The sequence below is a fragment of the Fusarium solani genome (assembly GCF_023522795.1).
Source record: "Fusarium solani strain SB1 chromosome Unknown bctg00000014, whole genome shotgun sequence".
Taxonomy (NCBI): domain Eukaryota; kingdom Fungi; phylum Ascomycota; class Sordariomycetes; order Hypocreales; family Nectriaceae; genus Fusarium; species Fusarium solani.
This window is the reverse complement of record NW_027072141.1, coordinates 615,361-641,467: the sequence shown is the minus strand read 5'-3', so window position 1 is coordinate 641,467 and position 26,107 is coordinate 615,361. Positions and strand designations below refer to the sequence as shown.

The 26,107-nt window shown below is 50.9% G+C and overlaps 8 protein-coding genes across 8 annotated transcripts; 4 read left to right on the top strand and 4 right to left on the bottom strand.

Annotated features, from left to right (window-relative positions):
- Window positions 1-24: 24 nt before the first annotated feature.
- Window positions 25-857, top strand: MRS44_017676 (uncharacterized protein; the record flags this gene model as incomplete). The annotated part of the gene is made up of 2 exons (XM_065615585.1): window positions 25-69; window positions 117-857. The coding sequence occupies 2 exons, from the start codon at window positions 25-27 to the stop codon at window positions 855-857; spliced, it is 786 nt and encodes a 261-aa protein (XP_065471657.1).
- A 3,547-nt stretch (window positions 858-4,404) lies between these two features.
- MRS44_017675 (uncharacterized protein) lies at window positions 4,405-7,968 on the top strand (the record flags this gene model as incomplete). Its single annotated transcript, XM_065615584.1, has 1 exon — window positions 4,405-7,968. One exon carries the CDS (start codon window positions 4,405-4,407, stop codon window positions 7,966-7,968), a length of 3,564 nt encoding a protein of 1,187 aa, XP_065471656.1.
- A 2,359-nt stretch (window positions 7,969-10,327) lies between these two features.
- On the top strand, window positions 10,328-13,331 carry MRS44_017674 (uncharacterized protein; the record flags this gene model as incomplete). The annotated part of the gene is made up of 4 exons (XM_065615583.1): window positions 10,328-12,122; window positions 12,188-12,279; window positions 12,335-12,724; window positions 13,230-13,331. 4 exons carry the CDS (start codon window positions 10,328-10,330, stop codon window positions 13,329-13,331), a joined length of 2,379 nt encoding a protein of 792 aa, XP_065471655.1.
- Window positions 13,332-14,510: 1,179 nt separating this feature from the next.
- MRS44_017673 (uncharacterized protein) lies at window positions 14,511-16,070 on the bottom strand (the record flags this gene model as incomplete). The annotated part of the gene is made up of 1 exon (XM_065615582.1): window positions 14,511-16,070. The coding sequence occupies one exon, from the start codon at window positions 16,068-16,070 to the stop codon at window positions 14,511-14,513; it is 1,560 nt and encodes a 519-aa protein (XP_065471654.1).
- Window positions 16,071-16,195: 125 nt separating this feature from the next.
- On the bottom strand, window positions 16,196-17,116 carry MRS44_017672 (uncharacterized protein; the record flags this gene model as incomplete). The annotated part of the gene is made up of 1 exon (XM_065615581.1): window positions 16,196-17,116. The coding sequence occupies one exon, from the start codon at window positions 17,114-17,116 to the stop codon at window positions 16,196-16,198; it is 921 nt and encodes a 306-aa protein (XP_065471653.1).
- Window positions 17,117-17,729: 613 nt separating this feature from the next.
- On the bottom strand, window positions 17,730-19,078 carry MRS44_017671 (uncharacterized protein; the record flags this gene model as incomplete). The annotated part of the gene is made up of 3 exons (XM_065615580.1): window positions 17,730-17,915; window positions 18,015-18,784; window positions 18,847-19,078. 3 exons carry the CDS (start codon window positions 19,076-19,078, stop codon window positions 17,730-17,732), a joined length of 1,188 nt encoding a protein of 395 aa, XP_065471652.1.
- A 621-nt stretch (window positions 19,079-19,699) lies between these two features.
- Window positions 19,700-20,722, top strand: MRS44_017670 (uncharacterized protein; the record flags this gene model as incomplete). The annotated part of the gene is made up of 1 exon (XM_065615579.1): window positions 19,700-20,722. The coding sequence occupies one exon, from the start codon at window positions 19,700-19,702 to the stop codon at window positions 20,720-20,722; it is 1,023 nt and encodes a 340-aa protein (XP_065471651.1).
- Window positions 20,723-21,584: 862 nt separating this feature from the next.
- Window positions 21,585-24,413, bottom strand: MRS44_017669 (uncharacterized protein; the record flags this gene model as incomplete). Its single annotated transcript, XM_065615578.1, has 3 exons — window positions 21,585-22,138; window positions 22,231-22,740; window positions 22,946-24,413. 3 exons carry the CDS (start codon window positions 24,411-24,413, stop codon window positions 21,585-21,587), a joined length of 2,532 nt encoding a protein of 843 aa, XP_065471650.1.
- Between the last annotated feature and the right edge of the window lie 1,694 nt (window positions 24,414-26,107).

Here is a 26,107-nt window from a genome sequence, read left to right as displayed (position 1 = left end):
TTTTCGCCGGCGGCAGACCAGAGCATGATCTTCGACGACGTTGTAAAGCCTATTCTGGACGAGTTGGGTGTCTTTCCGTAGCTCGACCCCGAGGGACTGAACTAACAGTTCTCCAGATGCTGGCTGGGTATAACTGCACAATCTTCGCATACGGCCAGACAGGTACCGGCAAGACCTACACCATGTCTGGTGACATGGCCGAGACGCTAGATCTTCTTTCCGACGCCGCCGGAATCATCCCACGCGTGTTGCACGCGCTGTTCAACAAACTCGAGATTGACGACACCGAGAACTGCGTCAAGTGCTCGTTCATCGAGCTATACAACGAGGAGCTGCGTGACCTCATCTCCGTGGAAGAGAACGCAAAGTTGAAGATCAATGACGACACTTCGAGGAGAGGATACACCACGGTGGTCCAGGGAATGGAAGAGAAGCATGTCAGAACCGCCCGCGAAGGAATCAAGGTCCTTCAAGATGGGAGCCTGAAGCGTCAGGTTGCGGCAACGAAGTGCAACGATCTCAGCAGCCGAAGTCACACAGTCTTCACTATTACGGCCTATGTCCGGAAGAAGGGCGAGGAGGAGTACATCAGCGCCGGAAAGCTCAACCTCGTGGATCTGGCTGGCAGCGAAAACATCCAGCGCTCAGGAGCCGAGAACAAGCGCGCCGCCGAGGCGGGCCTAATCAACAAGAGTCTCCTCACGCTGGGCCGGGTTATCAACGCGCTCGTCGACCGAAGTCAGCATATTCCATACAGAGAGTCGAAACTAACCCGTCTACTGCAGGACTCACTAGGGGGGCAGACCGTATATGTCGCTTCTGGCAGCATATTTGTCAGGGAAACGACGATAGCCTGAGTCGAATTCGGTGTGAAAGACTTGTCTTCTGTACTAGGGGCTCTGGCTGTGACTTTTCTTCGCTTGCTTGGCCGACCTCGTGATGATGACTTCTGCGTTGAAATTTCATCGCCAACGGCACCATGGGGTTTCACCTTGACGTGCCAAATCCACCGAAAAAAGAAGCCGCATTGGGCGATAACCCATATCTTGAAGCCCACGGGGTCAGGCTTGCTTTTGATAACCGTTATGTCGTCGCTTTTGCCGGTATAACGGATCATACACTCATCGACGGCAAGGTGAGGCCCGGGCCGGAATATCTGCATGGATACGGCTTGCATATGGTCAGACCACTCTTCAACGCATTGGAATACCTTCGGAATAGGTGCAGTTTCGTCATATTTGGTGGGTCAAAGGGACGAAGGTGCCTGTGGATAAGCTGAAACTTATTGTGTGAGATGAAGTTGATAAATGAGTGCGCAGGACGTTGATCACCGGGCTTGGGGGGTTTCCAATAGCTTCGTATTGTCTTTTATTTATGCACACCCATATAAATTAGCGCACCAATCGTCGTTAACACCTCTGAGACCGTTGTTCCTTCCCATTTGTGTAATTTTGAAGTCCGCTCCATCGGGGTATTCCAGCTGTCAATAACGCCGTTTTCTTTGAGGCACGTGATCCAGGAATTTGTGTAAGATACCCATTTCTCAACGAGTGATATGGGTAGAAAAAGCTGGAATAGTTGTAGAGGCGTTGGACGCAGTGTGTTAATGTGAAAAGGGCGTGTTTCTACGTGGAAAGGCTCGAAGTTGGTGCCTCGATCATTTTCAGCCGGAAAATCAACGGCGCGCGTAGGGTCATTTGGCCGCAGGCGGCGACTGTGCTCCTCCCTGATAAAGCTCCTGTCATCATAGGGGTTGATGACCTGTATCTCTTCTAGAATCGGAGAGGAAGTCATTGATGAAATCAAAATAATTTGATGGTGTTTAAGGTGGGAAATAGCATTAATTTCTTATCGGATTAAACTTTTCGTACCCCTCACGTACTTCCGAGGTGCCCGTGATCATGTGGGGCGAGGTACGCCTTGGAGGTGTTTGCGCACTCAGGAGATAGGTAGTGATGAAGGTATCGATTGAGTGTAACCAAGTTGCATTGATAGCTGAGGTAGCTGTTACATAGGAAAGTGCAAATGAGCGTGTACTATATACTTAGGGTTTTCTTCCGACTCGCATATACCTGCGTGAGGCTCGTTCTTCTCGAGGTGAGGCTCACTCTTTTCGAAGGTGAGGGCGCCCGCTACACGCGCGCCCGTATTGTGACGGTCAAGGTTCCCAACGTAGTAAACCGTAACCCAATTGGTTTATGTTGACAGTTGTGACGGGGCGTCGTACTGAGCGTAGGGTGGCGAATCACGTCTGATAATATCAAGAAGTATTCTTGAGTAATCAAATTGTATTGAAAGCTGAGGTAGCGAGAGTGTCTGTCTAAGGGATGTTGTGTGGTTTTTTATAGGCAGGGTCTGGGGAGCATCTCACGATGCCCATCGTGAGATAGTGTTACATTCTCACTTGTCCGGAGTGAGAAAATGGGTCCCGCTCACTCGCACCGAGTGAGCGGAATACGTTGATCCGTGCCGTGTGGCGACACGCATTCGATCGCGGCATGGGCCGTGACACGTATGCGCATTTAGATTTTTTTACGTTTTCTATAATAACCTAACATTTCATTTATATTAAATTATAAAAACTCTGTATATAATATGTAATAGCATCATAAATATGCTTATGATCTTAATTTTCTTATTATAATTTTCTTTAATTTTATTATTATTATTGAAAGTTGAATGAGACTAATCGTGCACCTGGGCATGCGAATTTAATGAATGATGACTAAGCGCAGGTTTAAATACCTTATAACTAATTAAATGCTGAAGATATAGTAATTAAAGTAAGATATATATATAGATATAATATAATAGATGTCAGAGATATTTTTCCTTAATTTTTAAATAAATTCTACTAATTTTGTAGAATTTAAAACGTAAAAAGTCTAAAAGCGCGCCCGGGCGCCTCTGTAGCGGGCGCCGAAGGTGAGTGGTGGCTGATGTCACGGTGTGTATTTTGGATAATTGGGCGTGTACGTGTTATAGCAATATCCTTCTAGCTACTCCAGCATAAGGATGTACAGGAACTCAGAGCGGGGTCCTGACGAAACCAAGAACATACACACATCCAATCAGACCCATCAGAGAATTTGGGCTCGTGACAGCTGACTCACTTCTTGGCGGGTGAGGGAGGTTCTTGGCACGTGACCGCTGACGTGGGGTCGTGACAATTCGAGTCCAACGATTGCAAGCCCCACGCCATCGGGGGACACGGTGACCAGCACAGCGGTTGTCTAAAGCCCAGGCTGGCGATCAATTCAATTCCATCAATTTCGCCTTCGCGTGGCGTTGCGTTGACAGCTTATTCAGCATTTGGCCCATGGAGTTGAACCACCGCATCTCCAAATGGAATTGATGGTGTTGAATTGAAGAGGTTGAACCGCATACCCGCGCCGAGATCCCCAACGCTTACTCCCCAGCGCCTTGGCCATCCTCTACTGCTTCCCAGATAATGCTATTCCCAACCTCTCCTAACACATCAATTAACCTATCCACCGCGTAAATAAGGCCAATCTGCACCCACGACCTTAGTGTCTGTCGTCCCTATCGCAGTGGAGAACGGATCTCATAGGCCAGATGGCTACATATGGGGCCCCACATCAACCAACCAAGTTACTTGACTTGGTTGTTGGACACACTGTGTGTCTAAGTGGTCATCACGTGAGGCAACCCCAATAAAACTACTCCCTACATCTCCTCTGTTGTGCGAAGACTACAGCTGAGTCACCCGCAGGGATCTAGCCCAATTGAGACCAGCGTGTTTTCCGTGACTTCTAGAAGCACTGCTCCTAGGAGGAGTGGCGAGTACCGGGACGTTAATGCTCTATCCTGATATTGAGTCGATACTCCAAGATCAGTTAAGATACTAACTGTGGGGCGAGTGACCTGCTGTAGTCTTCGCACATCAGGAGATACAGTTCGACGGAAAATCGTTGCTCCATCAGGAAAGGTGTGGCCGGGGAGACTCGCGCTAAGCTCCGTTGGTGAACGCGCTCCCCCGCGCTCTGGACGTTCAATCACCACTCACGTTCATCTCGCGCCTGAAAGGCAACACAACAAAAGTCGCGTAAACTAGATTGGCCGTCATCATTAGCTCGTCGCTTAAGGGGTTCTCTGCGAAACATATATTGGATCCGTGGGGTTCATTTGCGCCTTCGACCGCGCCTGCTCGCCTTTCAGGACCTGCACCCTGCCTTCGGCCACGCGCGCCCTTCCATCCAGGTTCTTAGGAGCCATCCCAGACATCTCTCCTTTCGACTGACAAGGCAAACCCGCAACCTGTATCGCCCTTTCTTCCATTTTATCATCACGCACGAGACCATTTCCATTGCAGAATGGTGCAGGCAGCTGCGATTGAGGGAGAGGGGCAATCCTAGAAAACCCTTAAGTTTGTCAGCCGCAGCCATGACTCCAGGCCCAATTCCGGGTGCAGTTCCTGATGAAACAACAATGGGTTACCCCCAGAAGACTGTTGAGGCTTATACTTCAACAGTTCCTCCTCCTGGTCCTGCTCGTCCTGCCACAAAAATCGAGGTAACCAACCTGATCTTGAACGATTCAAGCGACGCTGGGGATAAGTCTCCTCATCCGCGAAGACCACCATCGCCACAGCCCGCTCGTCTCGAGACCACTAAAGCCCGATTTGTCTTGATTGACCACGATGGTGATCCCAGCCGCGCGACCATCAGTTCGCTCAAGAAACGACCTGGCCAATCCAGCTGGCATTTATTTGAGCCCCGTCGCCCGTCGCAATCAACATTTAGGCCAGCGCAAAAGGCGACTACGTCAAATGGTGAATGGGATGATGCCCAAGACATGGCAAGGTTGTCCGGCGTGCGATGCCCTAACCTGGGGCATCGGCAGGTGACGCCATCCTGGGAGCATCATTCTCCCGAAGCAACTCAGCATGTTAAGGCTATAAGCCCCAAGTATCAGGCCTCACGAAAACTGGAATGGGATGTCTCTCGCATCGTTCAAGCTTTAACCACATTTCGCCAAGATATCAAAGATGGCCATGCACGCATGACGTCCTACATCATCGAATCCACCAAGGCTACGGAGCGTCGTGTTCTTACTGGCAAGGATCTCTTTGCAGGCCTCAGCAGCAAACCTGCGTCAGTCGACGAGGCTGAAACGATGAGAATCAAATTCAAAGTAGTCGACCCCATATACTTTAATAAAATCGATACTAACATCAGGAAACAGGAACACTCCAAGTCCAAGAGCAACAAACGTGTGGGTCGCTATGAGGTTGTGCACATCCTGACCGACGAAGAGCGCGTTCCCCGGTATCGCTTTCACCACGTGGAAATCAAAAAGAACATCCTCACTCCAAACACGATGCTGACATTTGTTCCCCACCTGAGGGACATTGAGAGTTCTGAGGAGTCAAAGTACAACATTTGGTTGCAGGAGCTAGAAGACATCGACCGCAAATCCGGATTTAAGCCAATGAGTCGGGAGGAAAAAGTGCGCGTAACTGTCCGCTCGGAATTCGCCTCGACTGTCTCGCTCTACCTTGAAAACTGGCTGGATAGGCTCAGGCTTCCCGGCTGCGATAAATCAACCCTGATCCGGTACATGGCAAGTCGCGCACCCAATGATGCAATCACGCCCCGACAGAAGTCCGACATCCTCAATTCCCATCACCTAGCCGGGTCCACTACCTACCCCGAGGCCAACAGGGCTGCCGAAATGTTCACGGAAGCATTTTATCGTGTATTCCACCAAAACCAGCCTTCGACGAAGCAGATTACGCTCCGAGACGTCCTCTTACTCGATGAGTCTGTCGATAGCATCATGGATACTAAACAGACGGCCAAGGATGGCTCTGACTCACAATACGAGGACGAATTCGAGGCTGCCGAATTCAATCTGGGAACTTATTGTATTCTTGGCTGTCTCATCTGCTTCAGTCATTCCTGCGAGCATGGAGAGTATGATGCTTCCAACTGCAAACGAAACCTTTCGATGCTTCCTCGCCTCTCAGATACCCTCAAGCGAAGAAGACGCATTCTGTCCGACAGGGCCAACATCGCCAACGGGCATCCTTTTAACCCCTGCAAACGCAACTGCTACCAAACATCGACCACTTCCGCGGTAAACTCTGCGCAGCGGCCTTGGACGCCGGAAGAGCACATCGTTATGCGATCCATGGTTGCGACAGCCGACCACAGTCGCGTCAAAACGGATCCCTTCTGCATTGTGGCCCACCTTCTCGACCGCGACTGTCGCGATGTTTTCCACGAGTATGAACACTTCGGTATCAGACTGCCTCCGCCTGAGCCAGTCAGGAAGACGCCAATTAGGACGGTTTCATGGTATGATCGCTTCAAAAAGGCGCTCATTGGCGACTGGGAAAATCGCACACGCAGCCAGGAGCATCAACAGCGTGAGCTGATTGAGCCCTGCTCTCACGAAGGACCATGTACCCTGGAAAATTGCATTTGCGTCCAGTACGGATATTTATGTGAGAAGTACTGCGGATGCACGGTGGAGAATTGCGCGTACAAATTCACTGGCTGCGCCTGCCATTCGCAAGGCAAAACTTGTCTTTCGAAACAAAAGGATAGGCCATGTATTTGTGTGCAGCTGAACCGCGAGTGCGACCCGGATCTCTGCTGTACCTGTGGCGTTCTCAAGAGGGCTGATCCTGAAAATGCCGAAGATGAACTCCTCCACGCGACTGGCTGCCAGAACTGCTCTTTACAGCGTGGTCTTACCAGGGCTCTCGTGTTAGGCCAAAGCCAGCTAGAGGGAGTTGGCTACGGGCTTTTTGCAGCCGAATTTATCGCACAGGGTGATTTCATCATCGAATATGTTGGAGAACTCATCACCCATGACGAAGGCGTTCGGAGAGAGGCCAGACGCGGTGATGTATTCGATGAAGAATCCAACATCTCGTACGTCTTCACGCTTCTCGAACATGAAGGCATTTGGGTGGACGCGGCTATATATGGCAACTTGAGCCGTTACATCAACCATGCGTCGGAGAAGTCAGACGGCGACAAGCGTGGCTGTAACATCACGCCTCGAATTCTCTACGTCAATGGCGAATACCGGATCAAATTCACTGCGACGGGTGACATTCAGGCTGGCGAGGAACTCTTCTTCAACTATGGCGAGAACTTCCCCAATCTGACCAAGAAGCTGCTCGACCATAAGGCCGGAGAGATGTCTGATGAGGCCAAGAAGCGGACACGCCGTCCAAACCGCGCCGATAATGGACAGGGAGTAGCAAGAAAAGCGCCCAAGTCTGACAAAAAGAAGCCTGGCAAGGGCAAGAAGGCCTCGCGTCAAGGCCTTGAAGACGAGGACTCGGAAATGTACGAGTCGCCCGAATTCATACCGAAACTACCGCGAAAGCGGAAACGAGAGGTACAGGATGACTCTGAGGAGGACGAGTATCATCCAACAGCAACAGATGCGACTGGGTCTTGCGCCGGGTCTCTGTCAGCAACTGACTCGGACTTTGCGCTAGGGAAGGGTTCGGACAGGCTTCGAAAACGAGCACGTCAGCCTCTAAAGTCGGCAATGGCCGAGCATATGGGCAAGTCTCGAGGTGAGCCCAAGACACGGGGGAAACGGGGCGGAGCCAGACCCGGCAGTGGAAGACCTAGAAAGTATCCACACAGGGCGCCCAAGCCGGCTCCCGCCCCGATGCCCGAGCAATCAGTTGCCATGACACCAGATCGGCCTCGTACTGAGACTCCGGAAGTGATACAACCGCCGGGGACGGCACTTGGCTTGCAAAGGCCGCAGGCCATGGGCATTGACGACAGCTTAGAAGATATCGAGCACAGCGGTGAGTTTAGGGGAAATTCCATGTCTCGCGGCCGCATGGACGACGACGATGATGATGACGATGATCAAGATGTGTTCATCCGCAAGCGGGATCGGGGGATGAGGAATCGACGACCACCGGTCAAGTCCAGGGATGATGGGGCGTGGTTAAGTGGGAGCCAATGAAGCAAGCTGAACGAGGCTGGGAGGGACCTATGGTGACAGTAATGTTCGGGCACGTCGCAGGGCAAGGTCTGAGGAGGGGAAGAAGGCCATTCCGTGAACGTGCTGTAGTTCACCGACTTCTATTCCATTCAGCCAATATTCTCTAAACCATGATAGCTTAACAGAGCACTCACATCGAAAATTGGAACCTCGAACAGGCGAAGGGCGACGAACAAGCCTGGGTCGGCCTTGAGACCGGATTTGAAGTAAGTACTCAGTGCAAACCTGCCACCGTCGCCCCTGGCGTTGTAGATAACGTGATCGTTTACGATGGAAAACCAGTGTGTCCAATAACCAACTTATTGGACACCTAATTTACAGGCGGTGCGAACGGCGGTCAAGTTTGCAATAGAGACGGGGAGACTGGAGGCGAACCGGGAGATATGACACATTAACAACTGAACCTAGGGAATACTAACATCCAACAGCTTCAGGCGGACAGTCCATGCTTCAGCTGCTGAAGATAGGATGCTGAACACTTGGAGAAATCGGCCTCCAAGCAGGTCTGTCAAACAGAGTCAAGCGAGGCTGGAACAAAAAAGAATCGGAGAGAGAAGTGGGGTTTTCTTTTGTGGTCAGGATCAAGATGGCGGAAGTGTAAATGGCAAGCGTATCTAACGGCCCTATGAGACACGTTCTCCCGGGCGTAATAAAACCTACTTTTATTGGTGACCTCACGCAGTCAAGAGGGACAGAGTGTGTGTAGTTTGGCCGCAACGGGTCACCTGTCACTGCGGTCTTATGCGTAAGCGTGTTAGACCGCAGCGTCAGAGAGGGCCCGTCCGCGCTCCCTCGTAGGGAGGCAAGTGTCTGTATATTGTAGTAGTGCTATATACAGAGGGAAGGTGGGGCGGGTGAAAGTCGAGTCTTGACTGCGTGAGAGATGACGAGACACCTGCCGAGGCGAGCAATTGACTCCCCGTGAGGCAGTTGCAGGAGGGAAGAAAACCCCTCAGTGAACCTTCCGAGCCGGGAAGTCTATTGTGCAGTGTGTTCATCACGTGAGGCAACCCCAATAAAACTACTCCCTATAAGAGAGATTAAAGATAAATACTTATGAAATTACTATTAATCTATTAATGAATTTATCCCTTTGTGCCCTCCACTTCCTCGCGGACCTGAATCACCTTACACTTGACACTTGCTATCCATGCTCAACCATGCACATCTCAGTCTAGGAGGTTTCTCGTTTCCAATGTAGCCGCATGTGTATGAATGCAATGCGCCTAAATAGCCGAGTGTGTATAGATAATTTAGTTAAAGGCGCCACACGTACAGCATCTGGCGCCTACCCTTCGTCTCAATACTTGAGAAGGGTTCATCGTTTGTTACTAGTCAAAAACTCTCTACCGTCAGATGAAGCGTCGCTTGCTTGCGTTAAGAAAAGAGGCTCCTGATAGGCGGACTAAAGCTAATAACATATTATAGGCACCTTGGGTACCATCGAGAGAGCTAAGGGGGTTGGGGCAAGAAGACCTATACTATTGTTACACACCAACACTGAGGCAGGTTACAGCAATGGGCCGCTCGTGTTACGAAGTGCCGCGGGGATGGGCCAAGGCACAGCAGGAACCAGACGCACCATGTTCAGTTCAGTTCTATTCCTACTCGGTTGTAGGGCCCCTCATATAGACACGACCGGTCGTGCCGTTAAGATCACGTGACTTTCGACACGGCCGGCCGTGCCAATAAGATCCGTTATGTAAGCACGGAAAGGGTTCCAAACCTCAAATTGGCACATCAATTCAACGATCAATACCTTCTGCGGCTTCAATTCAACGCTCAACAGCTTCTTGTTGGAGAAGTGGCATGCATGATGGTGTTACACAGGCAGCCACCTCAAGGGAAGATGTCTCACGGTGATACATGAATTGTCTGAACAGCGTTACAGACCTGTTGCAGGATCAGTAGATCTAGTATCTTGGCCTCGCCTCTTCAGATATAGAGACGAGGAGGGAGAACAAAGAACAAGGGGACAACACATCTACAGATCAGTCATAGACATGATTATTATCCTAAAACAATTATTCTCACTTCTCCATCTTCTGACCATCTGTCCCCATCATTATACGAACACGCGTGTCTGACACTTCTGTGGCTTCAATTCAACGATCAATAGCTTCAAATCAACGATCAAAAGCCCATGTGCCATCAATTCGGCGACCACCAGCTTTTGTAGCATCAATTGAACGGTCAACAGCTTGTGCGGCATTAATTCGCGGCCAACAGCTTCTTCAGTGCCAATTCAACGATCAACCGCTTCTACAGCATCAGCTCAACACAGCACCAATTCAACTTATCGCGCCTTTCTTCTACTACAATGAACCCAATTGAGGGTTCCCGCCGCTTCCCTGATGATGTTCTTCCTCCTGAAGGCAACTACAACTCACGGGAGGAACTACATACAGCGATCAATGCTTGGGCAGCGCCACGAGGCTATGCCTTTACATCCTGGAGGTCTTCCAAGACCTCCAATCAAAGAATTGGAGTCATCTTCGGCTGTGACCGCGGAGGGTATGCCCGTCCCTCAAAGAATCCCCAACGGCAGACTGTATCACGTCGTACAGGATGCCTCTTCTCTGTCATGGCAAAGGAGAGCCAATGCGGGACTATATGGAGTCTAAGGCATCGTTCCGGGGCTGACTTCAAGCAACACAATCACGAACCAAGCTTCAGTCAAGTGGCACATCCAATACATCGTCAGCTCTCATCCTTGGATCAATCAACAGTCCAACAACTCTCCAGTGCCGGCGTTGCACCAAAGGAGATTATGTCATACCTACGTATGAACTCGGATACAATTGCTACGCAGCAAGATATCTACAATTGCATTGCACAGGGCAAGCGAAACCTTGCCAAAGGTCAAAGCAACATGCATGCCCTTAATGATCAGCTCAAGAGTGAGGGCTTCTGGAGCCAAATACGCCTCGACGAGAGTAGCAGGGTTACAGCAGTATTGTTTGCACATCCTGCGTCACTTGCATACCTCAAACTGTACCCTGAAGTGCTTATATTGGACTGCACATACAAGACCAATAAGTACAAGATGCCTCTTCTCGATATAGTTGGTGTTGATGCTTGTCAACGATCCTTCTGTATTGCATTTGCATTCCTCAGCGGCGAGGAAGAGCATGACTTCATCTGGGCTCTTGAGCGTTTACGGTATATGTATGAGCTTCATGGAGCAGCCCTTCCCTCTGTAATACTTACAGATCGCTGCCTTGCTTGTATGAATGCTGTTTCCTCTCCCTCTTGCTTCCCTCAGTCAACCCCGATGCTATGCCTATGGCATATCAACAAAGCGGTCCTGACCTATTGTATGCCCGCATTTACTCAGGATAAAAACGATCCTCAAGGGCAGAAAGAGTGGAAGGAATTCTACGACTCTTGGCATGAGATTGTAGCCTCACCGACTGAAGATATCTACAACGAGAGGCTTGAGAAGTTCAAGGACCGTTACATCCCTGGCCATATCAACGAGGTGGGCTATATCATGGAGACCTGGCTAGATCTCTACAAAGAGAGGTTTGTGAAGGCGTGGGCTAATCAATACCTTCACTTCGAGCAATATGTGACATCACGGGCCAAAGGCATTCACAATCTCATCAAAGGTCACCTGAAAACATCGCAAGTTGACCTCTTCGAGGCCTGGAGGACCATCAAGCTTGTTCTGGCAAATCAGCTTGCCGAGCTCAAGGCAAACCAAGCCAGGCAGCATATCACCATACCTCTTCAGCTATCCGGGGCATTGTATAGCAACATCCGTGGTTGGATATCACATGAAGCCCTGCGGAGGGTTGAGGCTCAACGGCAACGACTATCAAGAGAGCATCCTGCGTGTACAGGGGTCTTCACTAAGACTCTTGGTCTACCTTGTGCTCATAGCCTGAAACCTTTACTGGACGAGTATCAGCCCCTTCTACTACATCATTTCCATTCACATTGGTATCTCCAACGCTCAGGAAGCCCCCAGCTTCTCATTGAGCCTCGAAAGCAGTTCGACCACCTAGCAGCTAGTTCAACGCTGCCACCAACAAGCACACAGCGTGAGCCTTGTGCATTCGAAGCTGTTGAGAAAGCAGTACAACCAAAGGCACCACCAAAGTGTTCGAGATGTCATCAGCAAGGCCACAACATGAGGTCGAAAGCATGCCCCTTGCGTTACGAACATCTGTTGCAGGCTTCTACCGACACCTCTACAACAACACATACAACAACACACACATCTACTCGCTCTGTGACCCGCTCATTGTCCCCGTCGTCTCCGTCAGGGTCTTCTATAGTATCTGAGACTATAGCAATTACAACAACACATACGACAATACAGACGGCAACTCGTATACTATCTCCTCTAGCAGCTGGACCAGCAACTGTTACTGCAGCACGTACAACAGCAGTTCCTGCCTTGCGAGCTGATGACCCTCGTGCTATCTTCCAACGATACAAAGAAGCACGGGAGGCCTGGTATGCTACATTGCCTCAGGGAGCCATCAAGACTAATCAACAATACCGGAAGGCCATGAAGCTACCTATGCGTTACTCCAAAGCAGAGCTTGACTGGTGCCTTGACTACAAGCAAATGGGGAGGCATTGCAGGGAGAGAAATGGCATCAGAGAGTGGACCAGGGAGGAGAAGGAGAGTTATCTTGATTGGGATAAAGCTGAGAATGAACGGGTTGAACAGAGTGTTGAGAAAGAGAGGGCAGGGCAGCCCTTCGTACAGCGGCGAGGGATGCAGCATATTTGGGATGCTTGTGAAAGGGATCTCGAATTACAGGAGGAACGGTATAGAAGCGGGAACCCCCCCAGTAACATTTGCAGGATTGATGGAAAATGTGATTGGTATGTATTATTGCACAGAGAAAGAAAAAGCGAATTTCTGAGTATATTTATTATGACCCAATGGCTCGATTTAATAGAGTTGTGACTGAGTTGCAATGTTGGGTTCATTTGGCCGAGTAGCCGTTAATTAAAAGAGCGAAAGACCTACCAATGCCAAAGAGATCACTGCCTTCCCTGCCAATACCACTGAATATAGCCATTTTGGTCAACATTCGCGACGTGAACCCCTGCATTCTCTAAACGTGCAATTGTTGGCAGATAGGTAGTCATCCCTACAGCCGGCGAAGGCCAATTCGTGCCTGGGACCGCAATTTGCTGATTCCGATATGACTGATCCATAGCCTGAAGGTTGAGTGTACTCCAGAGGGGATTAATATCAGGATTGGCACGCTGTTGCCGTTGCTGAAGCCGTTGATCCCAATACGCAACGTGCCATTCTCCCTCAACCTGATATCCCCATGGGCGTTGGATCACAGCAATAGGAGCCCCCTGAGGAAGATACTGAGTATTCTGGGCTCTCACAAGGGCTTGAGGATCCTGGGCATAGAGGGCATTGGAGGTAGTTGGATCATTTGGCAAGGTATGTTGAACCCACCAATGGAGCATATGTAGAGGGTTGGTTGCTGGGTAAGGATCATTGGGGCGCCACTCTCGTTGCTGATTGTTAGCAACAGGGTGTAAAGTGGCCGGTATATTCGCATTTGAAGGATAGACTGCCCCTGCTGGAGTTGCCGTATTGTCAACAAAGATGGGGAAGTCTTGAGGGTTTTGACGCTGACTTTGGTTGCGGTTATACATCTTTGCGATACTGTTTGACGAGGGAAAGAAGGGCTCTTCAAGGGGAAGAGGGCTTCTTTATATATTGCACGCATTGAAGTGATTCACTTAATACCTATTGACCTGTGGTGGTCGGATGATGCGAGTGTAGGTATTGTATGTTCTTCGCGGCCCTGGGCAGACTGGTGCGCTGCCAATAGGTGACATACTACAGACTGAAGAGCTGTATACACAGCAAATCACATATCTCTTTAATTGTATGAATCGATGTTGTTTCCGTAGATTGAAGAGAAGAGGGTTATCGCTTGTTCACACACAAATCGTGCTTACTAACGGATCTTATTGGCACGGCCGGCCGTGTCGAAAGTCACGTGATCTTAACGGCACGACCGGTCGTGTCTATATGAGGGGCCCGGTTGTAGCCGCTAGATACATAAGCAGCCATGCCCGCTTAGCGGGGTTGGCGGACAGCCGAAGCTCGCTCCGGGTGTTGATCCGAGGCTTGCCCCACTTCGCCAACATCAACTGTCGCAGGGTAGGCATGATCTTCACGGCCTCATGAAACAACTGCGTTAGTAATCTAGCCGTATGCTTTAAGTAGCTCTGCGGGAGGGAATACCCCGCACAAGAGACAACCTAAGACAACAATCAATCAACACACTGCTGCTGCCCATTATCGTTTACCTGACCCTTGATCCTTTTAGCACGCTCAGTGCGACATCAACGTACATTGACCAGCTGTCCCCAATGATCCCGCTTTCTCCTCAACCTCATTCTACCCGTGGCTGCCACCCTCGTGCAGAATGTGGCTCTCTACCAATGTACAATATTTTTCAGGCTCAGTGGAGGCGGCCATACCCGCCCCGTGTATGGGGCCCGTGTACCTACAGTCTCCCCCCAGCGCCCGACATCGTCTGGCTACGTTTCGATCCCCGAGATGCCCAAGGGTCCCTGTCTGTTCCATGAATCTGACGGCTTTCGCGGCTGCTTTGCGCTCTCCCAACACCCTGCGAAGGTCGCTTAGTCCTAGGAAGTCGCCGAGTTCCTGGTTCCGGAGTTGTCGATGTTTCCGGCATCGCAGGAGGATATGCAATACCGTTTGTCGTCCTTGTCCGCAGGGGCACTTGTCGTCCGTGACGCCTGGTACCCTTTGCTTGAAGAGGAAGTGCTTGGTGGCTATCTTCTCTGTCCGCAATCCGATCAACAGTGCACTTTGTCTCTTGTTGAGTTTCGTGTGCAGCTGTAATACCTCTTTTGTTGGTTTCGGCGTATAACGGAAGCAGACCCTGCCCCGGCTTTCGTTGGCCCATTTGTTTTTGCCAGGCTTTGTGAACGTGCTTGTGCGTCCACATCTTGAGCGTTGAGCGGAGTGCCCATAGTACAGACGGTTCGGCCGCTCTGGGTCCATTGGCTCCCCCTTCTCTCCATCCTATGGCTTCCTTGGCTGCTTTGTCGGCTTGTTCGTTTCCCCAAACCCCTGCATGGGCCGGGATCCATCGGATTTCTACAGGCAGTCCATTTTGCTGGAGTTCTTCTGTGATTTGCGCGATGGCTTTCAAGAGGTATGCTCCGGGTTTGCCTTTTGGTTTAGCCGAGGACCTTATGGCTGCCTGGTTGTCTGTGTATATGCACACTCTACTCCTTGTGTTGCCTCGCTGCTTGTCCTCCCGCGCCATCTGTAGAGCCAGCAAGATGCCCTGTAGTTCGGCGGCATGTACGGTTGAGATCCGCTCGGTGCCCATGTATGCTGCCCGGTTCTCCTGTGTCGTTGTGCATACTGCTGCTGCTCCCACATGACCATTGATGCCACTGCCGTCGGTGTAGACGTGTATGGCCGTGTGTTCTGATAGCTGTTCCAGGTGTTTCTGCTTGGCTGCTTTTGTATTGCCCTCGATAGAGCATCTTGGCCCACGCCACCATGGAGGAGTAATGTATGCACTTGCCTGTTCTTGTTGTCGGATATTCGGCCCTTTCAAGTCCCGGATAGTCTGCTCGATAGCTTGCCTCGGGCTCTTCCTCTTTTGTCTGTTTCCTGCTGATTCGGGGAGCGACCTTTGCGCCGGTCCAATGCGTCCCAGTGCATCAATGTTGTGTTTCAGGATCTGCTCCTCGATCGGAAGTAGATACGTTTCGATGTTCAAGGCTGGTATCGACGTTGCTCTATATGCTCCGCCTATGACCCGTGCTCCTCTTGCTTGGAGACTCTGTAGCTTCCTCAACACCCTTGCGCTGACTGACTCGCCATTGGCAGACCAGTTCGCGTTGGACCAGGCCGAGCAGGCGTACATCATCTGTGGTATTGCCACTCGTCTGTAAACTGTGCGTAACTCCCGCATCGGGACGCCCCATGTCGAGCTGCCGAGGCTACTGAGTGCTGCGGTGGTTTTGGTCACCTTGCGTTCTATTTCGTCAATGTGTGCCTTCCACATGAGTTTGGTGTCCATTATGAGGCCGAGGTTTTTTTTTTTTTTTTTGGCAGATAGAATACATTTAAGTGATTTGAAGGCCTACGACAATAATGGTGGTTTTCTCCCTTGCAGCAAAACGCTGGGCAGACGGTTCTCACTAGTTATGCATGAGACTCCAGCTCCTTTTCCGTCCAGTTCCACAGCGCATCTTCCAGCGCCCTATCGCCAGATTGTTTGGACCCCTGACCCGTTATGCCAATGGGATGGTAGAACTCGCCCGACTTGACATTGGGGCTGACAGCCGCCCAAAGCTGATGCTTTGCCCCGTCCGTAACTTTCTTCGAAAAAAGTCCGACGATAGGCAACAGTGGCTTCATGAGTGGATTGCTGACAGCGATCCCGTTTTTGAGACCCGTATCAACTGTCCCAGGATGCAGGGAGACCGAGCAAATCTCTGGATAATGACGAGAGAGGGCGCGAGCATGGTGGATGTTTGCGAGCTTGGAGATGCCGTAGCGGACAAGGACCGGAGTGCCCGCATTTTCAGTCTTGTGTTTGCCAAAGTCGTAGGTGTTATGGGCAGGTGACCGAGTCTCTTCGGAAGAGGCAACATTTATGATGCGTACATCATTGAGCTGCGAGCTGTTGGCGGCTGTCTTCCTCAACGTAGGTATGAGAAGTTTTGTGAGGAGGGCAGTACCAATGTGGTTGGTGCCGAATTGAGCCTCATACCCCTCCTTGGTCGTTCTAGCCGGACTATCCAGTATCCCAGCGTTGTTGATGAGTATGTGAAGCTGGTCCGACTGGCTCAGAAATTCGCTGACTGCTCTCTTGATGCTGTTGAAGGAGCTGAGGTCAATTGCGATGTAGGTAATAGGGGCGGATTTGGGCACAGTGTTTCGAATGTCCTCGATGGCGGCTAAGGCTTTGGCCTTATTTCGTGCACCAAGAAAGATTTGGCTCGGATTGTGCTTGCTGAGCTCCAAAATGGTTTGTTTACCAAGGCCAGTATTGCCTCCAGTCACAAAAATGACTTTGCCTGACAGGTCAGGAATGTCCTTCTTTGGGTCAAACGATTGCATGTTCAGAGGGTTGTAAAATGGGTTTTTTGAAGAAAGGTAATGGGCCGAATCTTGGTAGGAGGGAGATTGCGTAGTAACGTCAAACTTACATGAATTATGGACACTTTATAGACTGTGCTCATTTGATATGTAGTATGCGATAGAGAGAATACCACGATCTAAACTCCGCTGGATTATTGAGTATGGTTAGTAGTGATCAGACCATCGAATATCCGATTTCCTGGACATATGTCATTTCCGCAAGAAACACAACGGGTCGTTGCGGGACAAAGTCCGCAAAGTCCGCTTGACGCATGAAGCTCGCATTCTCGCTATTGCCGCCCGCGTGCTTAACCTTTAGCTTAAAACGTCAAGCAGATAATATATTTTAGCACGTACAGTGGGCTAGGTCGTCCCTGAACGGAAATTTCTAGTCATCAGAAAACTCTTGGCGTGCTGCATGAACTACCCAAGCTAGTAGGCTAGTGAATGAGCATGAGTCAAACCTAATCGGAATAAGGAAAGGGGGTCCATCACGCCTGTTACAAACGCAACTAACGGGGCCTGCAGAATGGGCCGGAGCGGCTATCAACTACCCAACGGCACAGTTGAGAAACGACGTAAGCAAGAGGAGCTACGGCAGCTGGAGGACAGTGTCTGTTTCAGGCCCGCGGACATGCGAGCCGAGGCGTCCAGATCCTTCTGGCTGGTGGGACTGGATTTCAACACCCAATCTTGACGCTGGCGATGCCTTGCCTGTGCGTGGAAACGAAGCTCCAAATATGCCGAACAATAATAATTTCTTCTCGGTGCCTGTGTACTAAATGCCTATTGCAACGTTCCCATGGGCAAAGGCTCACTCTACCACAGAAATCCGCAGGGGCTCTGTGCCCCTCGAAGCCCGCCACCGATTACTCACGTCAACAACCTCGCGACACCCCGAGAACACCCATATCCACTTAGCCAGGAACCCTGGCGTCACCTCCCAGCTACCTGTGTCGTGCGGTTCGCCCCAGACAATCAGTCCTTGCCGTCCTGACGTGATCTCGTCATCGTCCTCCGTGTCAACCGGGGGCCCGGTCAGTTCTCCGCCAACGAGGTCCAGGAGAAATTCCCAGTGATCAAAATGCGCATGACGCTTAATAATATTATCGCGGACCCGCGGCCATGGTAGCATACCAATCCATGGCGAGTGCTGTCGGGTCATCTGGAGCTGCGTCGCCACGAGGGATGCCGGCGTCCCGGCCACACTGTGTTGCGTAATAGCCCTCACCTCCAGTGAGATGCAAGACGTCGGGTCATGGTGCTGTAGCGTCGCGTAAACTGACAAGGATTCAACTGCGTTCTTGTTACTCTTGAGGGCTCGGGTGACATTGAAGTGGATGAGGTGGAGTAGGTGATCAGCCGGCAGAGGGAAGATATTCTGGTGGGAATCCGCCAGAGTCCGACCCTGATGGCCTTTCGCAGTGTCAATGCCGCGTGACAGAGTCGAATGGCCAGAGATAACAGCCAAGCTCTCGCGAGGAGAAGCTTGTGCCAAAACCGAAACATCGGCTTCTTGTCGCGATGACGTCGAATGCGGCTGACAAGGGCGAGGCGGTGTCTCGATCCGCCAGCGCACAATGTTAAACGGGCGATTTGTAGGCTCTTGTATCCCAGCTGCGGCCCGCTGTTCTTTTAAACGCAAGCCTGCAAGGCCGAATCAGTCAGTCAAGGGTGGCCGGGCTCGCGACTATTGTGTTTGTACTTACGGCGCGCCCGCTGGTTTCTCTGGTTCTGTAGCCTCCTGTGCTGCTTCTTGTCCTCGCCCAGACGCTTTTGCAATAACCCAGCATCCTGAACACGTGGCCTGCCAATGGGGACAAGCTTTGATGTCGGTGGCGATGCCATGTACAGTAATATGGCAGGCGCTTCCGGGTGGATGCAGCAGGAGTGAGTCTCAGAAAGTTTGGGAAAGAAATTGTCGGACTTTTCATGGTCCATGTTCTGGCATTGTCATTATTTATGGGTCTCAAGACAACGCCAGTCCTCGATGGGCAACTGCCGTCATCAAAACTCCGCCGCTAATCCCGGCCATAAGCCTCTACCGGCCGGCTGGTCCCGCACGAAGGGGGCCAGCATGCATCAGCATCTCTTCTCCACCTCGGCCACCCTAGCACTTCGTGCTGAAAGCGGTAATAGTAGTCATCGAAAGCGGGGGTCAAACAGTCCCCTCATCCATAACCGAGTCCGCAAGCTAGGACCCAATAGGCAAGAACTGTCATCCAAGCCAGTTCAGATGATACGTCTACAGACGATGCTTCATGTTTATCCCGGAGGGGCTATCAGGGTCTTATGTCCACTCCTGGGTGGTAAGTTGCTGTCTATCGCATGGAACGGCTTATCCGGCAATGTCCCCGCACGTAGACAAAGTTTCCGATGGCAAGGCGTGCCCATTTCAAATACCGCACGAGATGGCAGGACAACTCTATATAACGCAAGTGACGGTCCTGTAGTTCTACCCAGACTGAGGCACACAATCTCTCGCCTACTCCCTCCAGTCTTGCATCTATCTGAGCAGACAATCGGCACCACATTCCACGGTTCATCTCATTTTCCGCCGACATGTCTCGATACGCTGAGGCTCATGCTAAGCCCGCCGGCCCTGGCGATGCTCGTCCCACGGCACTCCAGATCATCAAGGATGAAGGCGTTGAGGGCAAGCTCAATGGCAAAATCATCGTTATTACGGGAACTTCTTCCGGAATTGGTATCGAGACGGCTCGCGCACTTGCGACTACGGGTGCTACCCTATTCCTCGTCGCCCGTAGCCTTGAAAAGGCAGAGGCCGCGGTTGCCGACTTCTTCGACCCGGCACGCATGCATCTTGTGCAGATGGATAATGAGTCTTTTGACTCAGTCCGGGCTGCGGCAGATGCCATCCTGAAGAAGACGACGAAGATCAACATCCTCGTCAACAACGCCGGCATCATGGCCGTTCCGGACCGCCGTCTCACTCGCGACGGTCACGAGCTACAGTTCGGTACCAACCACCTCGCCCACTTCCTGCTGTTCCAGCTCCTCAAGCCCGCCCTCCTTGCCGCATCGACGCCTGAGTTCCACTCGCGCGTGGTCAGTGTCGCCTCCGCTGCGCACAAGTACTCGGGTATCGAGGCTTCGGATAATTACAACTACACCACCGAGGGCTCCTATGACCCAATGAAGGCCTACGGACAGTCCAAGACGGCCAACATCTACTTCGCCAACGAGATTGAACGCCGCTACGGCGCCCGCGGACTTCATGCCACCAGCCTACAGCCAGGTGCCATCATGACTGGCCTTGCGAGGTTTATCCCGGCTGAGCAGCGAGAAGCCATGTCGGCTCAGATGGCCAAGGCGCCGGAGATGGTGCAGGCCATGAAGAGCGTGGAGCAGGGAGCCGCCACAACCGTATGGGCGGCCATCGGAGCCGAATGGGCGACCAAGGGAGGGAAGTATCTGGACAACTGTGCTGTTGCCGATACACAGGCCGCTGAGGGCGAGACGTCGTACACCGTGGCTACGTATGCGCCCTGGGCCTTTGACGAGGAAAAGGCCACGAGACTGTGGAACGATTCGCTCAAGATCGTCGGCGTGGAGGACGCCTAGTAGACTCAATTTTGCAACACGGGCGTTTAGTGTCCAAGCCTCAAGCATTAGTGCAAATTGACGAAGTATCAAAATTCCATCGTCACGCTTGAAGCCAACTTTGGGTTCTTACTCGTTAATGTGCAAGTGCCGCGCTCTGTCCTACAATCATGTGGTTCAACTCCAAGGAAAACGATGACACTGATCAGTATTCCACAGGCGAATCATGTCGAGCAAGGACATGGCTGACAACCTGAGGGACTTCTATAGGATAGCATGCTCTTGTCACTTCCACTTTGTACGAGAAGCATCACATTTCCAACCAAGCGTACAACAGAAGACGGTCAACATGTTGCCTTACTTCTATCCCGTAGTTCTGAGTTGGTGAATCTGTGTTTGGGTAGCTAGGAGACTGTTGAAGTAGCAGCATACCATTTACCCAAACATTCATAGTACCACAGGTAGAGTGCCGTGGATCATTCAAGAAACGCCTGCCGACCGCTAGAGGGCTATTCGACAATCGCGGTGAATGTGCCAACCTGCACGATATCCCTGCTGCTGAAGCCCAGGCAGTGTGGCTAACAGACCGACCGTCTGACAGACCGTCTGACAGACCATCTTCAGACCGCAGACCGACCGACCGGCAATTGTCATCAGACCGACAGACCGGAGCTGCTGGTCGGATTGGGTGGTCTGATTTGGTCTGGGTTAGGGGTTTCCAGGGCTCCCATTGGCCGACTCAGCCTTGGCGCACCCGTACCAGTCCCACTCTTTTTGCGGGTTCGAGTTCGCAGCGCCAAATTAAGTGGGGCATGGCAAGGGTAGCCAATGAGGGCATCAGAAAATCAGACCTAGACCGACCAGGTTGCTAACCCAGACAGACCTAGACCGACAGACCGAAGCGGCCGGTCTGGGTCGGTCGGTCTGTTAGCCACACTGAGCCCAGGCTGACCGTGAACTCGCCCTCGGGAACCCTCCACTGCTGCGCGACAACGTCCCAGTAGCTGATGCCGCGCCGCATCAGGGCCAACGAGACGGTCTGCTTCCCGCAGGACGCGAGATCAACCTTTTCAAAACCACGGAGCTGCCTTACGGGCGTCCCCTCGGGCGCCGAGTCGGGGAGTGTAATGTACAGCTGTACTACGGTCGCACCGCGCGCGTGACCCGTGTTGCGCGCTGTGACATTGACCTCAAAGAGAACCTCCCACAGGTCCGGCCTGCCGCCGGGCACAACGTCCTGCTCCCTCGGCAACGGGGTGACGATCTTCTCCGCGACCTTGTCGATGGACATGTCCGAGAGCGCAAACGTTGTGTAAGAGAGGCCGTGGCCAAACTCGTACAGCACCGACATGTTATGGGCGTCAAAGTAGCGGTAGTCAATGTACAGCTTCTCGTTGATAGGGTTCCGTCGAGGTAATTTACCGACTGGTAATTTACCTATCCGACCAAAGTTTTTGACGTCAGAAACTTCTAAGTATTTTACATGTCAAAAACCTCTCATTGGCCGATGTCCATATCATCTCCACTACTTTCCAAATCGGTCTCTTCCCAACCCCAGCCATCGACAACAATAGAGTCTTGGAAGGCGTTTTCTATCTTTACTAGTCGAGCAACATCAACTGTCTCCCAGTTTTTGACAACCATCGGTTCTGCAGGATTATCTTTGACCGTCTTGAGCCTCTTGAGCACCCGACTGTTCATATAGATGAAAGTGGCCTTGTCAGTGCTAAGCGGACTAAGCCGATTCCGAAGCTTACAATGAAGGTAGTTCGTAGCACTGAAGGAACGCTCTGAAGGAACAGAGTTCGCCAAGGATCCTAGAACTCTCCTTGCCAATGTAGCCAACTTGACTCCCATAGACCCAAAGTATCCCCACGCGCTTAGGACGTAATAGTGAGAAGGCGTATGAGGAGTCTTCGGCTGTTCTCGATAGATCCGCGAGGTTGGGCCAAAGAGAGCACCTTCGCGAGCACGGAATCGACAAACTCCCCAAAGAGCTGTTGGTACTGTTGTTGTGTCGCGCAGGGATGCTGAGTGCACTTGACAAAAGGTAGTTCTTGTTGTCGTGATTGTGATTATTCTTGGTTAAGTTTTCATAATCTCAATGAGAGGCCCTTTGGGGCCTTATATCTTTGAATGATCCCATCTAGGACTTTAAACCTTAATCGTAGGACTTCAAACTTTAATCTTGATCCTGAAGCTTAGGGGGAACTCTCAGTTCTTCCAACAGGTACTCTTCGTTACTGGTATTTTCTTCTAGGAAGCGATGTGCTCTCTCCATAGTGTCAAGCCCAAGACCCTCCCCTATGGTTGTCCGTGGGTCCAAGGCAAATGCGAAGTGGTGAATGTCTGTCGTTTGATCTTTCATCCTTTGGACTCGCCATTGCCTCAGCTCCGAGTAGTTGATAAGAGGATCTTGGTTAACCTCCTCAAGAGCATCCCATTTGCTCTGGATAGTCAACCAACGGGGAATAACCTCTCCAACGCATGAGTGATCTCGCTCTGAGCAACGTTGTGCGTTTTCGATAGGCTGAAGGATCTTAGCCAACATCTCTACCTCATGCCAAAACTCAAAGTTGTTGATAGACGAGAGTATTGCCCTTAGGACTTGTTGATCTTCCTCTTTCTCCTCTTCCCCTTTGATAGCCTTAGTTTTTAGGGAATTGAGGACCATAGCATCACGTGCATATGCTCGAAGAGCATCTTTGTTTGCCAGTGAAGACATAACAGCTCCGAGTTGTGTTCCCCAACGGGTGATGGCTGGTGTAATGAAAGCCTTCTGTTTACCGTAACACTCAAGCTGATAAGCACGAAGTCGTGCGAGTTGGAGCTTGGCCTTTTTAAAGAACGTGATGATCCTCGTAACTTTCTTAAGGACTGAAGCCCATCTCTCCGATTCCACGATGTCTTTCACTAGAAGTTGAAGACCATGGGAATCACACAAAATGAAGAAACAATGCCTGAACTCAGGCATATTCTTCATCTCAGCGTGGAGTTTCCGCATTGTCGAGCATGTATCTGTGCAGATAGCGTTCATGCGAGAGAAATCCTGGAAGTCCTCTCCTTCCCTCGTGAATACGTCTTCCAAGAGTGGCTGGATTAGGCGAATGGTATTCAAGGCCGTATGTTCCTCGTTCCGTGTATTAACAGTCTTCCAATAGAATGTAACCGAGTTGGGAATTGAGATCGAAATGTTGACAATACGGTTGTTGCTTAAGTCGTCAGAAGCGTCAAAGATGACATTGAGATGATCGGCATCGTCGAGGATCTCCTTGACTTGGACTCGGTAATCTTGGTAAACTTCAGGAAGTATGGAGGCAATTCGATCACCACTAGGGGGCTTGTACGCTGGATTGAGCATTTGGATGAACTCAACCATGCCAGAGTCTTCGAAGGTGGTGTATGGCTTGCCAGACTTAAAGATGGCGAGGGCTGCGGCTCGATCGAGTTGATCTTTAGAGTTTCGATCCATCATGGACAAAGCCGTGGTTATTCGAGGCTGGCGATCCACATGGCCTGCAGCTTGCTGGAAACCAAGACACTCTTTGGCAAGGTGATTCTGTTGTCGTTGGACGTGCTTGGCCATGGTTTTAGAACAGTATTTGCACCGAACGCGAAGTTGAGTGAATTTACACCCTCCTGGAGGAATTGGGGCTGCTGCAAAGTGTTCATGAACACCATGAGTCTTAGGGCGACCGCCTTTGTTACTCATCGTGATAGTTGCATGTTCTTTACTTTTCAACACTGAAGAAGGGAATTTGGTCATGTTTTGTGCGCCAGTCAGGCGATGCACTAAACCTATTCCGTGTATACACTAATCCTAATACGGCTATAAACTAAGCCTAAAATGGGAGAGTTTTTGACGTAAATTACTGCCAAAAACCCCCTTTAGGAATTTGACCGTCAAATACCGTTTTTGACCGTCAAAAACGGAACCCTAAAAGCGACGACATAACGGTTATCAAAAGCAAGCCTGACCCCGTGGGCTTCAAGATATGGGTTATCGCCCAATGTGGCTTCTTTTTTCGGTGGATTTGGCACGTCAAGGAGAAACCACATGGTGCCGTTGGCGATGAAATTTCAACGCAGAAGTCATCATCACGAGGTCGGCCAAGCAAGCGAAGAAAAGTCACAGCCAAAGCCTAGGCCTAGTACAGAAGACAAGTCTTTCTCACCGAATTCGACTCAGGCTGTCGTCGTTGCCTTTACAAATATGCTGCCAGAAGCGACATATCACGTATTTGTGGATAACCTTTTCTCGTCGTCTCCCCTCTTCCGCAACCTCCGCAGCCACAGCTTCGGTGCCACAGGCACGGCTCGTACAAATAGCGGCATCAACCAGGAACTAGTGAATGATAAGAATAATGACGGCAAGGTCAAAAAAAATGTACGAATTCAATACCGTCAAGGCGATCCCAACCCCTGACAACCAGGTACTAGCTTCAGACACTTTTGGCTGAGAAATCCCTACTAATTCGTCTTCGTTCTGTATCTATAGGTCAACCAAATCGCTTGGAAAGACAACAAGCTTGTGTTATTTTTAACTACCGTGTTTACCGGCGCCGACGATGAGCGTGTCGTCCGGCAGAGGAAGAAGCCGTCATCACGGAAGTCAGAAGCCAAGCCAATACGGCGTTTTTTTGGTAACGAAGCTACCAAAGAGATCAACATACCGACAGTGGCTGCTACTTATAACGACCAAATGAATCATATTGACCGTGGTGACCAACTGAGGTCATATTATAAGTACGATCATCCCCTACGCCGTGGACCGTGGCAGGCACTTGCATGGACTTTCCTCCTTGACGTGGCCCTCGTTAACAGCTATATTGCTCAACTTCACGGACCGCAGCCAAATTGGAAGCGATATACGAATCAAAGGGAGTGGCGAGAGTGCATTTATAACGAATTATTTAATACCTACGGCCATAACAGTCAAGCAAGGAGGCATTACCGAGCCGGAGACGAGCGTGATCTACAACAACCCGAATTACAGAGGGAACACATCGATCGCAAGATCAATCATGTCAACCGCAAGGTAAAGTCAGACTGCCTAGCCTGTCAGGGCTGTCGGCAGGGGCAGCTAAGAGTAAGAGCCCCGGAATGGAGCCCTCTTACGGATGTCAGCGGCAATGAGGAAAAGAAGAAGATGAAGAGGCCGGATGTGCGGAGTCAGACCTCTCACGGCTGCCGTATGTGCAAGGTTGCGATTTGTAATGACCAATATTGTTGGGACTTCTCTCACCACCTAATTTAGCAGAGGAATTGAGTATCCTTTGTTTAGCGCCTTCTGATTGGACCAGACCCCTCATCGTGACATATTGGGAGGGCTACGCGCACTCAGGGGATGGGGCCCCAAGACGATACCGGTTATTATAAGCAGCTGGTATGGTATGGTTTGACTTC